Below are 13,708 nucleotides of genomic sequence, written 5' to 3' on the forward strand. Positions count from 1 at the left end.
GGAGCGATTCCTCATAAACCCAGAAACCCTTCAAATATTTTTACCAACAGTAGAGGTCAGACTGACTGGCCTATAATTTCCAGGTTCACTTTTAGAGCCCTTTTTGAATATTGGTACCACATTTGCTTTGTGCCAGTCCTGTGGAACAGACCCCGTCGCTATAGAGTCCCTAAATATAAGAAATAATGGTTTGTCTATTACATTACTTAGTTCTCTTAGTACTTGTGGGTGTATGTCATCCGGACCCGGAGATTTATCTATTTTAATCTTATTTAGCCGATTTTGCACCTCTTCTTGGGTTAGATTGGTGACCCTTAATATAGGGTTTTCTTTGTCACTCGGCATTTCACCTAGCATTTTATTTTCCACCATGAATAGGCCATCAATATAAAAGTCTCAGACAACCCATTTAATAGAGTAAAAAATGCCATAGGTAGTAATTTATTTTTTTCTATAGGACTGTCCATCTGGAGTGACAGATTTTAGACATTTCCAGTGCTCCGCTTACAACAATAAACCTTTAATGGGAAATTATCATAAATGGGTGCCTTTCCAGTCAGGTAAGCGTGCTCAGTAATTTTTTTAATTTCATAATGTAATAAAGCATGTAATCAGGATTCAAGATCACTTCTTGCTCTGCACAGAAAATGTCATGGTGTAAAACCGTGCATTATAGGGAACCTGTCATTAGTAAAATGTTAAAAATGTGAGGGCATTGTTTCATAGCTGTTGAATCACTGAGTGTAGACATGTGAACCTCTTAATGATTTTAGCCGTTCCCGTGTGAGAATGAGCACAATTAATCTGCAGCGCCATTCTCTACATTGTGCTAGAAATCATTAATAGGAGTCCGATGTATTCCTGAGATGCATTGATTACTTCTCCCTCATGCCAACCACTGCTTCTGATTGACACATTTCTCCTGATAGAGTTGATGGAGATTAACTGTCAACCAACAGCTGGGATGGCCGAGGAGAAATAGAACCATGAAAAGTGTAATGTACTCTCATAATAATGTCAGTTTAGTACATGATCAGAGGCTCTACTCAACCAGTGTCAACAACAAAGGTGGCCATACCCCACTACAGTGCCAGCGGCTATCTCCCCCAAACCTCCCTTCCAAAGGTATGCTCGGCTCAGCAAGGCATTCATATTAAAAATGACCGATCCTGCATATGTTTTATGCTTTTCACCTTGTTTATTTCAAAACTCAGTAAAATAAATGTTAAGGAAAAATGTCTGACGCTTCACTACCACCAAATCATGTTGCAGATGGCTCCCATAAATACTGGTCTGTAATGTGTGTGGAGACCATAAGCAAGCATCTTTTCCAGCAGGTACTCTAAGTAACCCACCTGAAGAAGCGTTAGCTAAATTTTAAAAAGAATGAACACATATATGCATATGTTAAAGGGGTTGTCCACTACTCTTGATCAAAATGTTTGGCACCCATAAAATAATAAAGCTTATACTCGCCTCCCGTGCTGGCACCGTTCCTGCGGTGTCAACACTCGCTTTCTCCCGGGCTCTCGTGCGGTGTTGTAGCGTCGACGCCCAATCAGCGCTGGCATCACTGTCTCCGCCTTCGGACAAATCAAACATGAAGAGGAAGTCCAGGCTGCAGCTGATCTTGGACTGTCTCTTCATGTTTGATTTGTCCAAAGGCGGAGACAGTGACGCCAGCGTTGATTGAGCACTGGCGTCTTGTGTCCCAACAACAGTACACGAGCCCCGAGAGAGCGAGTGCCGACACTGTGGGAGTGGCATCGGCACGGGAGGTGAGTATAAGCTGCTCTATTTTATTGGGGCCAAGCGAGGGGTATGACAAGAAGTTATACAAGTAGTAGACACCTTCTTAAAATCTTTTCAGCTTCTTTAACTTCTAAAGGTACCGTCACACATAACGATTTCTTTAACGATATCGTTGCTTTTTGTGACATAGCAACGATATCGTTAACAAAATCGTTATGTGTGACAGCGACCAACGATCAGGCCCCTGCTGGGAGATCGTTAGTGGCTGGGGAATGATCAGGACCTTTTTTTGGTCGCTGATCACCCGTTGTCATCGCTGAATCGGCGTGTGTGACGCCGATCCAGCGAAGTATTCACTGGTAACCAGGGTAAATATTGGGTTACTAAGCGCAGGGCCGCACTTAGTAACCCAATATTTACCCTGGTTACCATTGTAAATGTAAAAAAAAAAAAAACACTACATACTCACATTCCAGTGTCTGTCACGTCCCTCGCCGTCAGCTTCCCACACTGACTGTGAGCGCCGGCCGTAAAGCACAGCGGTGACGTCACCGCTGTGCTCTGCTTTACGGCCGGCCGTCACAGTCAGTGTGGGAAGCTGACGGCGAGGGACGTGACAGACACCGGAATGTGAGTATGTACTGTTTTTTTTTTTTACATTTACAATGGTAACCAGGGTAAATATCGGGTTACTTAGCGCGTCCCTGCGCTTAGTAACCCAATGTTTACCCTGGTTACCCGGGGACTTCGGCATCGTTGGTCGCTGGAGAGCTGTCTGTGTGACAGCTCTCCAGCGACCACATAATAACTTACCAACGATCACGGCCAGGTCGTATCGCTGGTCGTGATCGTTGGTAAATCATTTAGTGTAACGGTACCTTTAAGGTTTCCAAAGATCCATAACAGTTGAAAAAAAAAAAAAAGGGACCTGAACAATCACCAAGTGGCTCACGATTGAAAGCCACTTACTAGTTTACTCAATACAAGTATAGAAGAAAAAAAGAAAAAAAAGCTGATGATCAAAGTTGTTGCAGAAAAACGATCACTACTGCCCACCGCTCATAATCTCTAGCTAGAATCCTACATGGTCTGAGTCTTAAAGTGAGAGCATCCACTATGCAATCTCAATGAAACCACCATGATTTTCTGATGTACCCTGCCATTCACTCTTGCCTGACGAAGTGTCTGTGACTGAAACGTTGTCCTCACAAGAAAACATTTTCAGACAATGCAGCGTGTCTTTTTGGAAAAACTTAATAAACATGTTTTGAGACAAACCTGCTTATTTTGGACTCCTGATCCATCTCTTTTTTGACATTCAAAAGACACCAGCTTGTCCTGAAAGGTTTCCTCCTGAAAAACGTTCTGGGTTTTCACGTGCCTAAAAGATGCCGTGTTCACATACTCTTAAGAGTGTTTTCCAAATACAAATCAATAGTTATATTCCTCGAACAATGAAGTTTTTGATTTTAGTTTTTCCAAATAACTTTTCACTGTTTTTTTTCTGTTTTACAATAAGGACAAGGTGACTGTGAGCTAAGTTGCTTGGCACAAGGGCAAAACTTTTATTACAACTTTGGGAAAGTTTTGGATGGAACGCCCTGCCATGCAGAATATAACGGCGTCTGTATCAACGGCCATTGTCTTGTAAGTCTACATGAAAGGTTAACAAAATAATTATTGAAGTATATTATTTGTTTGCATATGTCTGGCTGTACGTCCCACTAAAGATTTGTGCTATATGGACTGTACCAAATGTCGACAAAATATCTGATCTCCGCTTACTAAAATCTCCGAAATTATATAAATTGTATAACTGACTGTATGTTCGTAATGTGTCATATCCATCTATTATTATTATCTATTATTTAGGCTTATACTTACTACGACAAGACATCATACCTGTTCTGTCTGATGCATTGATGAGACTAGTGTGCAATGGAGAGGGCACATTTTAGTTTTTCAGACTCCATAGTTGGCTTCTCTATTATTTCATATAGATTACCTATGATTTTTTTATCACACATTTATTCTATTATATATAATTGAAATGTTATTTTGATGGAACAAACACTCCAAAAGGTTTTTTTCCAACTTTACAAGTTAATAACTATTCACCTAATAGTTGATGACTTGCTGATTGATGGGGATAGGACTGCTGGAACCCTACCGATCCTGAGAACGGGCCTCTGAAATGTTACATTTATTGTCTAGGGGACTGTTGAAGATTGCTGGCTGTCTAATAGAGAAGGATTAGAGCGGTAACATGCATGCTATGTATGAGGTCCATTGTAACTGAGTATTTTTGAGCTCCTTGGTCTGGATCAGTGGTAATCCCAGTGATCAGGCCCGAAAAATAGTAGTAATTTTATTTATATAGTGCCATCATATTCTGCAGCACCGTACATGTCTCAGGGTACGTGTGCAAATAATATCAGACATTACAGAATAAAACATAATTTAACGATTAAACCAGAGGAGTAAGAGTCCTGATCACAAGAGCTTACAATCGATAAGGAAGTATGGATGACACAAAAGGTAAAATGTTCCTGCAGTGTGTGATCCAGCCATCGTTATAATGAATAGATAGATGATGATTTGCACAGTTGGGAATAGTCCTTTAAAAACATTTAAAAGTGATCCTTTATATAGTGGCATTATAAGAGATCTTATTTTAAGGACACAATTTTGTCATTTCTTTGTTTTCCCAGCAAGTCGGTTGTGATTTCATTCTTGGGTCTGAAGAGAAGACTGATATCTGTGGGGTTTGCGGAGGACAAAATGTATCCTGCCAACACCATCGCAATATCTACACTACAAAGTACCCAGCTTCTGGTAATTGTCATACTGCACTTACCTCAGTTGGCACAGGTCACACTGCCAGGCCAGACATCGGGGACAGAATAGAGATATGGTGCTCACAGTAGCTGATTTATCATTGTCTCTATACTGGGTTAAACAGGTCAGAGTCTAATTCATGCACTCAACCAATCAACCAAGTAATGTCCATGGCGTAGTGCATGTTTGATCCTTAGTATGGTCTCATTCATATTCACAATTCTTGTCAGGATCACTCCAAAGCTGGGGATCAGATATCCTATCATAGAGCACACTGACATAGGCTAGCACTAAAAAAAATATAATCTATGTGAGGATCATTTAAGAAAAACGAAGGAGATTTTGTTAAAGTGGTTACACCACTTATCACTGTACTTTTGAATATGTTGTATATTGTTTGTAGACATTTCTATCTTACAAAGAATTTGTATATAAATATATAGTCATGGCGGCCGAAAGTGTTGGCACCATTGAAATTGTTCCAGAAAATGAAGTAATTTCTCCCAGAAAATTATTGCAATTACACATGTTTTCTTATACACATGTTTATTTCTTTTGTGAGTATCATAAAAAGGACTGAGAAAAAAAGGTGAATTGGACATAATTTCACACAAAACCCCAAAAATGGGCCAGTCAAAAGTGTTGACACCTTTCCAAAATTGTGGGTAAACAACTTAGTTTCAAGCATGTGAACCAGATAAAAAGGGGAGAAGTTAACTAAATTTTTGAATGTGTGCCACACTAACCATGGAGAGTAGAAAGAGGATAAGAGAACTGTCTGAAGACTTGAGATGCAAAATTGTTGGAAAATATCAACAATCTCAAGGTTACAAGTCCATCTTCAGAGTTGCTTTGTCCATGGTGTGCAACATGATCAAGAAGTTTACAACTCATGTCCCTGTACCTATCTCCTTGGACGTGGGCAGAAAAATTGATGAAAGGTTGCAACGCAGGATAGTCCAGATAGTGGATACGCAGCATCAATCAAGTTCCAAAGAAATTCAAGCCGTCCTACAGACTCTGGGTGCATCAGTGTCAGCTCAAACTATCCATTAACATTTGAATTAAATGACCTTCTATTTCAGGAGGACCCCACTGCTGACAGAGAGACATTAAAAAGCTAGACTGCAGTTTGTCAAAATGTACTTGAGTAAGCCGTAATCCTGGGAAAGCATAGAGCTTTTTGGTAAAGCACATCATTCTACTGTTAACCAAAATGGAATGAGGCCTACAAAGAAAAGAACACATTACCTACAATCAAATATGGTGGAGGTTCAAAGATGTTTTGGAGTTCTTTTGCTGGCTCTGGCACAGGGTGACTCGAATATGTTCAAGGCATCATGAAATCTGAAAGTGAACAAAGGATTTGGGGTCGCAATGTAGAGCTCTGGGTCAGAAAGCTGAGTATGCATCCCAGGTCATGGGTCTTCCAGCAGGACAATGACCCCAAAACATCCTTGAATAATCACCCAGAAATGGATGGAAACAAAGCGCTGGAGAATTCTGAAGTGGCCAGCAATGAGTTCCAATATAAATCCCATCGAGCACCTGTGGAGAGATTTTAAAATTGCTCCTGGAAGAAGACACCCTTCAAATATGAGAGATCTGGAGCAGTTTGCAGGTGTAAGAAGCTTGTTGATGGTTCCAGGAAGTGACTGATTGCAGTTATTTATTCGAAAGGGTGTGTAACCAAATATTAAGTTGAGGGTCCGAGCAGTTTTCTCTGGCCCATTTCGGACATTCTATGTGAAATTATGTCCAATTTGCCTTTTTTTCTCATTTTTTTTTGTTGTTCCAGTAAATACAAAAGAAGTAAGTGTGTATATAATAAAATGTGTGTAATAATTGCAATAATTTTCTTGGATAAATACTTTATTTACTGGAACAATTTCAAGGGTGCCAACACTTTTGGCCATGACTGTATAATATTCCTTACTTACTGTCGTGGTTAAAAAAAGAAGAAACCACTCATAGCCCCTTTAAGAATGCATTAACCAAGACAATTTTCCTTCTGCTGGTATCTGCAACCAAAGCCAATTTTTCCAGAGACCACTTTGTCAAGCTCAGCATGTCACTTGCATTTTCCCATTACATGGTGGTTATTCGGATGAATGTCTGCCCGTATAATACAAGAATGGCTGCGTCGGCCAGAATTAGAGCCACTTATAATGGATGGAGCTGAGCTTCAGTGCTAAATGCAGACATGTACACAAGTGAAAACCTATATAGAAAAAGATACCAGAAATAAAACTATATGTGGTCAATGAAAAAATATATACCACTTACCCCTTAAAAAATTCCATCAGACCAAAAAATATTTTATAAAAATATTTTTATTATTATTTAAATATAATCACAATAATATCACCAAGAACTTATATACTTAGAAATCTTTATTAAAAATAAAACAGATAAAAATAATTAGCTATATTTATTAAAAACTCATAAAGTGTATATATGCAAATAATTGAGGTTTAATGGGGATTTGATATTTAATATTATCACAACCCCTGTATGTGATCAATTATATAATATCTATAAATAAATAATGTGATGAAAAAATATAATAAAATATATATCTATATATGCCATGTGTATAACACAACATATTTGATTATAATAAAGTGCTTTAAGTGCAATCAATAAAAAATATATGAATTATATACAAAGCGCAATATATACAATCAACCAGTGTAAAAAACATCCATCACCATGGTGAAATGATATTTTAAATCACATATGCTGCCAAATATATCATAAATTATAGTGTAATATAATATACCAACCAGTATAGGGATGCCACTGCCCCGCACACACCACTCCAACGCACGTTTCGCTCACCGCTTCGTCAGGGAGTCATGTACACAAGTGGCACATTTTATGGAAATGCAAAAAACAATTTCTAATCCCAGATGAGCAAAGGGAGACATATGCCATATACCCAGGTCTTTTTCATTGACGGTTTTGCCCAGAGTTTTAGAATTAAGCGCATAGTTATACATCTTATTACTTCTACCCAAGTGCATGACCTTACATTTTTCCCCATTAAAGCTCATTTGCCATTTATCAGCCCAAGCTTCTAGTTTACATAAATCATCCTTTAATATAAAATTGTCCTCCTCTGTATTGATTACCCTGCAGAGTTTAGTGTCATCTGCAAATATTGAAATTCTGCTCTGAATGCCCCCTACAAGGTCATTAATAAATATGTTAAAAAGAAGAGGGTCCAATACTGACCCCTGTGGTACCCCACTGCTAACCGCTACCCAGTCCGAGTGTGCTCCATTAATAACCACCCTTTGTTTCCTATCCCTGAGCCAGCTCTTAACCCACTTACACATATTTTCCCCTATCCCCATTATTCTCATTTTATGTATCAACCTTTTGTGTGGCACCGTATCAAAAGCTTTTGAAAAGTCCATATACACTACATCTACTGGGTTCCCTTGGTCCAGTCCAGAACTTACCTCTTCATAGAAGCTGATCAGATTAGTCTGACATGAACGGTCCATAGTAAACCTGTGCTGATACTGGGTCATGAGGTTATTCCTCTTCAGATACTCCAGTATAGCATCCCTTAGAATTCCCTCCAGGATTTTACCCACAGTAGAGGTTAAGCTTACTGGCCTATAATTACCGAGTTTAGTTTTTGTCCCCTTTTTGAATATTGGCACCACATTTGCTATACGCCAGTCCTGTGGTACAGACCCTGTTATTATGGAGTCTTAAAGATTAAAAATAATGGCCTGTCAATGACTGTACTTAATTCCTGCAGTACTCGGGGGTGTATCCCATCCGGGCCCGGAGATAATGGCAGCTTTTCAAGGGGAAATGTCTGTCTGTCCATCATTATGAGATATTACTTTTAATAAATGAAAATTCATTTAGCAAATTTGCAATTACATAACTAAATATCTTAAATTATATAGTATAACAATTCATTTTATTGACGTCTTACTCATTTCAGATTGAGTCTTTACGGTTAAATGTGAGTGACCCAAAATAACCATGCAGGTACACATACCGGTGTATAGAAACTTGGCCGGTCATGGCGCATCGGGAACAGCTGAGAACAATCAGGGTCTTCCCGGTCTTAGGAAATGGAATTCTTTACATTCATGTTCCAATACACACAAGTCACTGAGTGCATCAGCTCTGTGTTTTATTAACCCCTGTACCTTGGCGGTGTCTGCACATAGAAATCTTTCCAGCATCTCCTGTCAGCAAAATGACAGGCCTGAGGGGAGAGGGATAGTGTTTCACCTCGTTAAAATGGCTCTTATATCTTGGACAGGACTCACTGTTCTTCATTATTGTGATTTTAGGGCTATTTGGATACAATGAAGTGACCATGATTCCTGCAGGTGCCACTAACATCAGGGTGACTGACAAGAGCAATAATTATCTAGGTAAGTGCAGGCTACGAGAGAATGCTTCAGGTACGTGGATGTCCAGGGACTGAGGCCGGTGCATGTCTACTACACAACATTATGATAACTTGTCACATTAGCACAGTAACCAGATGATGTTCTCTTTAAATTTTGCACGTATGGAAGCTCATTTGTATATTAAGAAAAATGTGGATTTCTCTGGAATAAGACATTGAATCGCAGATATTATAGTATTATTTTATTCAACTTTCCATGACCTGTGTGCCCATATAAATGGCTTAAGACGATGGATTCTATTGATAGATTCCCTTTAAGTGACAACAGATGGTGACATGATGAAAATAAAGCAGTTGCACTAATTAAAAACCTACACAGATGATTCCCCTATGGAGTCATTCACTATGAGGCAGACTGAGTCACTTTGTGTTCCCTCTGGCTTTTATTATTTACAGGAACAGAGGACAGATGAAGCACAAAGTGACTGTCTTCTTCATTATTAAGAATAGCTCCGTCCGTGGTTCCCAAAGGGAAAACTTCATAAAAGTTGCTGATTGGATCACTAGGTGAGGTGAATCCACCAAGCTCAAGGTCCGGATGGGCAAACAGACCACGGTGGGCACACGGAGTAAGGGCAACGGTGCAGCATCTAGGTGGGGCACGCAGGACATGGACAACCAAGGGAAAGGAGACCGCAGGCAGGATGTAAGAAACCGCAGGCAGATGTCTGGAAACCGCAGGCAGGTGGATAACAGAAAATGACAGGCGGAGGATGTCAGGAAACCATAGGCAGGCGGAGGATGTCAGGAAACTGCAGGCAGTCGGGGGATTTCAGGAAACCGCAGTCAAGCAGAGGACGTTAAGTCTCAGGCAGACTAAGGCCATTAAACCACAGGCAGGCGGAGTACAGGAGAAGGTGTGTAAACATAAATGGCAGATACCTCAAAATGAGAGATTACACTTTTTTAATTAAATTTTGGCTTCAAAATCATCTAAACAAAAAAAAAAAAAAAAAGACCTTGAAAACCCAGCCTCATTTGTTCTATATGCCCTAATAGGTTGGACATAAACTATGGATTTCCCAGAGCATTCCATCATTTTTGTCTTTGAAACTTAATTTATTTTCAATATTAACGGAAAACATTTCAATATAAAATATAAAGTGCAACATAATCTGTTTTTTTGCAGTTCCAAAAGTTGTATGTGATCATGCATGATGCAACCTTTTCTTCTGCTTATTATGATGGCATTTTCAAGACCCCCCAGTGGACCTCTCAGATCTTGTAGCTTGCCGTTTATGTAGAGTTAAACGAAGTTGTTTTCTGTGTTACAAATGGCATCCTGTTGACAAGATCAGTTTTCCAGCTTTTTAAAAGTGCAGCTTTGCTATTGCTTAATCAAATGTTCTACAGTTTTCTTGACATAACTGTTTGAATAAGTCTCCAACCGTTTACAAGATCTCTTATTGCTGTCATGGCACTGGTCCTCATCCAGTTGCAGGGCTTGTTATCGGATCTGATTTTAGCCTCTGTTATATCAAGAACATTCATAGAAAGCAAGCAGAGATCTTTAACATGGGGAGGAATTCATCCAGAAGATGAAATGAGTTTTCATTATGTTATTGGTTTGATAAAGATCTATTTTACATAGAGAAGTATGAAAGTCACTCACTCCATTAGAATTGTTTGGTAAATGTTAGTTGACTTGGGAAACAACTTGACATTTTGTAAAGTATTGTTGTAAAGGGGCGTATGACTTTAATATTTTCCCCGGGGTAGTTTAACCAGTTCATTCACCCTCTGACAGCACAATAATTAAAATTTAAAGTGAAGATGGGTGTAATGGTATGTCAGTGGATGAGGAGTTCTTGACACTGCTGTAAATCCTTCAGAATTAGATTGTCATAACATGCCTCTTTAACTTCCCCTACAACTGGCTCTTCCATCTAGCCTTCCACCGGGGCCTCTTTATTTTCTTCAATCTAGAAATGTAGACTTGGACACATAGTTTTATCTCAGATACTTGTCATGGAAAAGAATTACGGTACATACTTTCCCAAAATAATCAAGGAAAGCGTGTGTTTAATCTGAGCTGAAATATCTCATTAGGAGGCATTTCAGAGCCCTCTGGCTTTTTAACGAAAATGTATTCTTATCTGTTCATTGGACTTGCTTCATAGGCTGATTCTTGGGCAAGATGTTACCTGTCTAAGAGAGGCATTACCTGTCTAAGATCAGATTCAGCCTTCTATTACATCTACTCCTGCTGTTTCTTACTACTTGGGAATGAGGTCTGTTTTTCTGCCTTCATATGTGTTGAATGCTATGTATGGAAACCTGAGCTCCCTTAGTAATGTATAAAACAGATTATCAATCATCACACGTATATCTTAGTCATTGCCTCATCACTGGCACCATGTTTGCATGGCAGTTTGTCCATCCTCTTGAGTGTTAAGTCATGTCATTAGTTAGTCATTTCACATTGTAAAGCAATTCTAGGTAATATGTTTAAGTGAAAAATATTCACGCAGTAGAAAACAAAATGTGATAAAATCGGTCCATTCCCCATGCAGCCTAAAAAACCATAATTAAAAGAAAAAAAGTGATGCATACTGTACTTAATCTTTGCTGCTGATTCCCTGATCCATCGTGATGTCACAACCATTAGCAGTGATTGGCTGTAGGGGTCACATGTCACGTCAGAGTCTGGCGGGGGACCAGATTAGCGTTGGCATGAGTGCATCAGGGAAATATGAAGGTGACTATTCCCCTTTTTGTTATTTTACACCATTGTTGCTAGAAACTTTCATGGCTAATCCCTTTAAGAAAGTGTTGTGGTGACGAGATCGCACCTTCAGACAACACAAAAATCTCAGCTCGTAATTGTAACATTCTGTTTGTTTTTGTACGAGTTTAGTTTGTCTTTGGCTCTTGATTAGGAAATTTGTTTTAATCTTTATAAGAAAACTTGCCAAAAGCATGAAGCTGCGTGCAAAAAAGAAAACCATTACAAAACCACAGTAGAAAGGCTGTAATTAAACTGTCAGAGAGCAAACAAAAAATCAGACCTTATTTTTTGTTTGCTCCCTGACTGTTCCAGTACAAGTATCTTAACTGCGATTTGTAGGTTTCTAAAGAATATAATCTTGTGGTATTTGACATATTAAAATAACAGAAAAGACGGGAAACATAAACTCGCGGCTTTATATCTAAGGGGAACTTAGGATAAAAACAATTGAGCATATACCCTGCAGAAAATAAATAAATAGCATTAGTACATTCGTACATGTAAATAACATGGGGTACTTAGTTGACACTATTTTGATCAAAAATGCTTAAAAGCTATCCTACCGCGACAAGGTGTACCTCATCAGGATGGTCCCTAACTCCTAAAGTTCACCTCGCAACGTGCCGGCAGGCCATAAAATAGAGCGGGGCAGCCTCCTAGTTTTTTATTTTTGAGGTATGACTTGCAGTTTGTGTAAATGCCACCAAAGATGAAGTGTTCCTAATTATTCCGGGTTGATAAAGTAGTGGTTGTATATATCCTCATAGCTAAGGTTTCTGTGTGGCAATTCTTTGGGTGCTGAAATGTAAAAATATATCAGTTGGTTGTTAGTTGTGTTCTACCGAGAACTGATTAAATTGGGCATCTTTGTCATCCAACATTATGCAAAAAAACTATAAACTCCACAGACATGTTCAGACCATAAAGTTCGGTTTTTAATAGTCTAGTTAGATTATAACTTAATGTATTACTTAATGATTGGTAATAAAATATGATTTATATTCATTAGTATCAGGGTTATTTTACAGAGACTAGTAAAACGAGGTAACGCTGCTCTGCCCAGCACTCGGTGGAGCCAGACATCGTCTTCTTTTGGGTTAAGTGAGCTGTGGAATGCGTGTTTTGTAATCTCCCTCTGTTAAGTTTCGCTCTCACTTTACACTTACCCTGTTTTTTTTTTTATCAGCCTTGAGAAATAAAAATTATCATTATGTCATCAATGGCAACTGGGCTATTAATCACCCCGGAGAATTCAATGTGGCAGGAACCAAGGTCCAGTACAAGCGCTCCGCTGACAACCAGGAAACTTTTGAGGCCACAGGACCAACTGATGAGGATTTGCATGTCATGGTGAGCTTTTCATACGTGCTGTTATTATTTTCCTCAGTTTTGCACTACACAATAATATAGTGGATGTAATAACCTAAAAGCGCCACAATGTTATCAGACCATGATATACACTTGCGGAGAAGTACAACATGTTTGAACGCAGTATCTGAAACTTTTAATCCATTCACTCATACTATTTTGACATGAACTAAAGTGCAGTGTCTAAAATAGCAATATGTTAAGTAAATTAATTATCAGTTGATAGATAAACATGCAGAAACAAAACCCTGAATCAAACCAGAAACGTCACATGCCATGATAATCCATTTTGTAGAAGAATGTTTCCAGGCAACCAACAACAAAAATAACACTGGCATTTGATCATCCCCTCCAGACATCTGAAATAACCTGATAAAAAATAAAAAGGCAGCTAATTTAGTATCTTATTATGTGCTGCATCTTAATGTACAACGGCGTAAAGCTAAATCTGGACTGGAAATCTACACTGCCAAAATGCCTGACCAAGACAGTGTCAGAGTGCATTTAGGGGAATGGGAATTTCTCAGTTGCAGAGAGTGTTTCATCCATCCCTGCCAGAGCCACTACCGTCAGCC

At 39.0% G+C, this 13,708-nt stretch overlaps 1 protein-coding gene across 1 annotated transcript in view; it reads left to right on the plus strand.

Annotated features, from left to right (window-relative positions):
* LOC138676645 (ADAMTS-like protein 5) overlaps positions 1–13,708 on the plus strand; it is a 95,327-nt gene that overhangs the window by 60,847 nt on the left and 20,772 nt on the right. Inside the window, exons 5-9 of the mRNA XM_069766146.1 lie at positions 458–560; positions 3,272–3,399; positions 4,464–4,587; positions 8,916–8,999; positions 12,952–13,115. Of these exons, the coding sequence (XP_069622247.1) occupies positions 458–560; positions 3,272–3,399; positions 4,464–4,587; positions 8,916–8,999; positions 12,952–13,115 (603 nt within the window). The remainder of the gene's footprint in view (positions 1–457; positions 561–3,271; positions 3,400–4,463; positions 4,588–8,915; positions 9,000–12,951; positions 13,116–13,708) is intronic.

Source organism: Ranitomeya imitator, chromosome 4 (assembly GCF_032444005.1).
Source record: "Ranitomeya imitator isolate aRanImi1 chromosome 4, aRanImi1.pri, whole genome shotgun sequence".
Lineage (NCBI taxonomy): Eukaryota > Metazoa > Chordata > Amphibia > Anura > Dendrobatidae > Ranitomeya > Ranitomeya imitator.